Genomic DNA, 3,584 nt, shown 5'->3' with positions numbered 1-3,584 from the left:
CTCTCTTATCTTTCGTAATTCTAGTTTTCGAAAAACTTAGTAAACATTAGTATATCTACTAATTAAGATTAAGAAAGCAAGTTGGTCTAACTAAATGGTGCATTTGTTTAGGTTTATAAGCCAATCCAACTCAGCACAATCTCAGCTTAAAAAGACTAACTGATATAACTAGTTGGCAATGGTGCTGCAAACTAATTATAAATCTAAACTCAAAAAGCTTTGATTTCACAAAACAATTGTCACCATGTTACACTGAAACATGTTATACATTGGCTTTTCCTCAGATAATATTTACTTTATATAAGAAACTCCAATAGATATTTTCAGACTTTAATAGTACATAAACTAAGTCTTCACCTCATTTTCTGCACACATTGCTGTACAAGTGAAAGATCAAATCATGTTAATCAATATTTTTCTGATGAGGTGGAGAGGATTGTGCTAGATTTATATCACAGACTGACAAAGTTCCTGATTGATCAACATCAAGATCATCAAACTCCTCCAATATTTGTGATACATCTTCATGACTGATCTTCCCCATCTCTTTGAGCTTATATATCACAAATTCTGCAGCCCTGTGAGGAAGATGAAACTAAAGTATCAGTTATATATAATAGAATTTAGAAAGAAAGACCTTATCATGAAGCACTCAAAATCAGAACCAAAATATTACACAGCTTCATGGCAGTTTTCTCAACCAATAATATTTATTTAGAATGAGACATGCCATATTGAACTTAAGAATAACTGGTGCTAATTAGGGTGATTATTTCTTATGTGAATTTTTTTTTCCATGCAAGGCAATTTCTAATATACTCTCTCATCTTTGGATTTGAAAGTGTAGACATAATCAATGACCTTAGACAAACCAAATGTGATATTCGAAAAACCCCACAAGACTGATCTGAAAATGTCATATATAAAGGTATTGTATTCCACTACAGTTTCTATGTGACTATTTGTAATAAGTTGTTCAAAAGTGGCACAATATCAGCAGCTTACTTACCCAACAATTCCATCATCATCAAGATCAGCAGCTTCTAAGTCTACATTAGTCATCCGACGAGTAAGAACCCAATGAACCAAATCCCTTTGTCTGTTCTCAGTGTTTAGCTCAGCAATATATAGGAAAAACTGAGCTAAGCAAATGGTACTTATCAATATCCAGAATATTGCGAAAACACGCCCTCCTTTGGTTGAGAAGCTCTTATCTCCATATCCCAAAGTGGTAATGGTAGAACACACACAATAAAATGCATCCACAGGGTCCAATTTCTCAACAGTAATTAGAAAAACTGTTCCACCAGTCATAAGCACCAGAAGAGCTATAAACACCAGAATGCATTTGGATCTGGCTCTGTTAGTCTGAGCCTCTTTCAGAACCTCAGCATGATCAACTTTTCTTCTCATATTCAAGGCTTTCACAAGCAATGATTCTTGCTTCTCCACCAAGTAGTCTGCTGCTTTGCTTAGGGTCAAGCCAACTAGAGCCATTCCTGTGAAAACAAAGGCACAAGCAAGCAGCTTTGTAGCATTGCTGCTAGGCACCAAATCTCCATATCCGACGGTAGTCATTGTCACAATGCAGAAATAGATAGCATCAAGAACTCCATCAGTCTTTTTTCCATCGAGCTGGTTCCTCACCGCATAGAAGAATATCGTTCCCACACCTAAGTAGAAGCACAGGAAGATGATCACTTTACAAAAACTTGGGGGTCCAATCCCAAACATGGAATTAGGCCTTGGAATTGAATCATCTGTGCCTAGTTTATCCAAGGGAACAAAATCCACCATAGGCGCGCTTTTACAGCGCCGAAATCTCTTTCTCTTTGGAGCATCTTTCCTCCTTGATTGGGGATTAGGATCAACTTGTTCTGGAAGTAAGGGTTCTCTTACACCATTAATAGCCATTTTGGTGATCTATGGAGTCTTCAGTTCAACTACTTTGATTGATCAAATCACTGCAGCCCCAGATCTTTAGCCCTGCATTTCAATCATATTTACTTATGCAATTAACACATCAATTGAAAGCAGATTCAACAAAAAATTGGAGTCAAATTGCCATGTTTTGACAACAAAAGCATAATGCCCACCAAATATTAGTTTCATAATTCAAGATCTATGTCATTTTGAGCCCAAGTTGTGATTTAATTTCCATGTCTACCCATCCAAAACCACCACGTTCCAAATTCTCATCCTAATCATATAAAAACTAACAGAATATTCATTTCTTCAGAAACCCATTTTTCAAAATTATATACCAAAGAGGGTATAGATCAACATCCCCATTAAAACCATCATAGCCATCCAAGAATCTCCTTTTTATTTTGGCCAAAAGCCCTTTTTATTCCTTTAAAGAAGAAGAAGATAAAATATTAACTGAAATAACTAAAATTTATTATAATTAGAAAGAAAAGTTGCAAACTTTAACTGGGCAATGAAACCATGAGAGTGAAAGTGAAATACCCAGATTAAATAATCGATTTGCATTGAAGTAAAATCATATTAAATCCAGAAAAAGAAAAGTTGCAGAGTGTGAAAGAGTGAGTGAGTGAGTGAAGTACTTACAAGTCAAAGCTGATTTGAACCTATAGTGTATAATAGTCTGAATAAGGAATGGAAAAACCAGAACAGAGAAAGGTTCCAGGAAAAATCCAGAATTGAACCAGAAAGATCCAAAACTCATATCATATCTATCTAGTTAGTTTTACTTTTTGAGATATGTTGCTCCAATAATAAATGGAAATTTTGTATATGAGAATTGTTAAGCGGCCCTAATGCTGCCAACACCACAACTAACTAAGGAGTTACAACTGTAGTATTGTAATCCAATATCGGTTATCTGTTGTTAAAATTTAATATAAATTTTTATTTAATTGAATTTAATAAATATTATAAGATATCTTAACCAATAATATAGTGCCAACTAATCTATAATAAGACTTTTTTCTATATTATTATTATTATTTAAAGGTAAAAAGTCATGAGTTGGGCAAACAAAGCAATTTCATTCGGTGCCACGTGTCAAAATGGTCGGCCATGACAGCATTTGTTATGCTATATAGCTCCTAATCATGTTGACATGTTATAGTACAATATTGTCGACAAATGCTAAGTAATAGAAAAGATCAATTTTTTTAATGAAAAAATATAATAAATGAGTCTTGTTAAACAACACTTGATTGTGTCATTTTTTTATTGGTACATATCAAAATGGAATGTATATATTTTGAATTTAAAATATGATGGAGATCTTAAATTGTCAAATAAAAATATTCTAAATGCCCCAAATTAAGAATGAGTATTTTGAGGAGGCAAATAAGATTCTTGATGGTAAAAAATAAGACATTCGTTGGCAACATGACTCCGGTTATTACACTAATGACTTATTACACTAATGACCTTGACTAGAGTTGGAAATACGGGTCAGACTTTCTAACACGGTACGAAACCAGCACGAGCACGACACGACACGAAAAAAAATATGGGCTTGAGCCAAACACAACACGAATTAAAAATTGACACGGTACGACACGACAAGTCCAAAGGCACGACATGACAAGTCCGAAGGCACGACACGA

At 34.3% G+C, this 3,584-nt stretch overlaps 1 protein-coding gene across 1 annotated transcript; it reads right to left on the bottom strand.

Annotated features, from left to right (window-relative positions):
* Positions 1–204: 204 nt before the first annotated feature.
* Positions 205–2,758, bottom strand: LOC133783282 (two-pore potassium channel 1-like). Its single transcript, XM_062222849.1, has 3 exons — positions 2,572–2,758; positions 1,010–1,986; positions 205–578 (listed from the first exon to the last, which is right to left on the bottom strand). Exons 2-3 carry the CDS (start codon positions 1,912–1,914, stop codon positions 404–406), a joined length of 1,080 nt encoding a protein of 359 aa, XP_062078833.1. The 5' UTR covers positions 1,915–1,986; positions 2,572–2,758; the 3' UTR covers positions 205–403.
* Positions 2,759–3,584: the final 826 nt, after the last annotated feature.

The sequence above is a fragment of the Humulus lupulus genome, chromosome 6, assembly GCF_963169125.1.
Source record: "Humulus lupulus chromosome 6, drHumLupu1.1, whole genome shotgun sequence".
Lineage (NCBI taxonomy): Eukaryota > Viridiplantae > Streptophyta > Magnoliopsida > Rosales > Cannabaceae > Humulus > Humulus lupulus.
This window is presented reverse-complemented; position numbering and strand designations above follow the sequence as displayed.

Excerpts from the sequence above, each read along its gene's own strand:
- LOC133783282 (XM_062222849.1), bottom strand. The coding sequence starts at position 1,914 with ATGGCTATTAATGGTGTAAGAGAACCCTTACTTCCAGAACAAGTTGAT. Across the intron at positions 579-1,009 it reads GATGATGATGGAATTGTTGG|GGCTGCAGAATTTGTGATAT; the intron begins GTAAGTAAGCTG and ends TCTTCCTCACAG.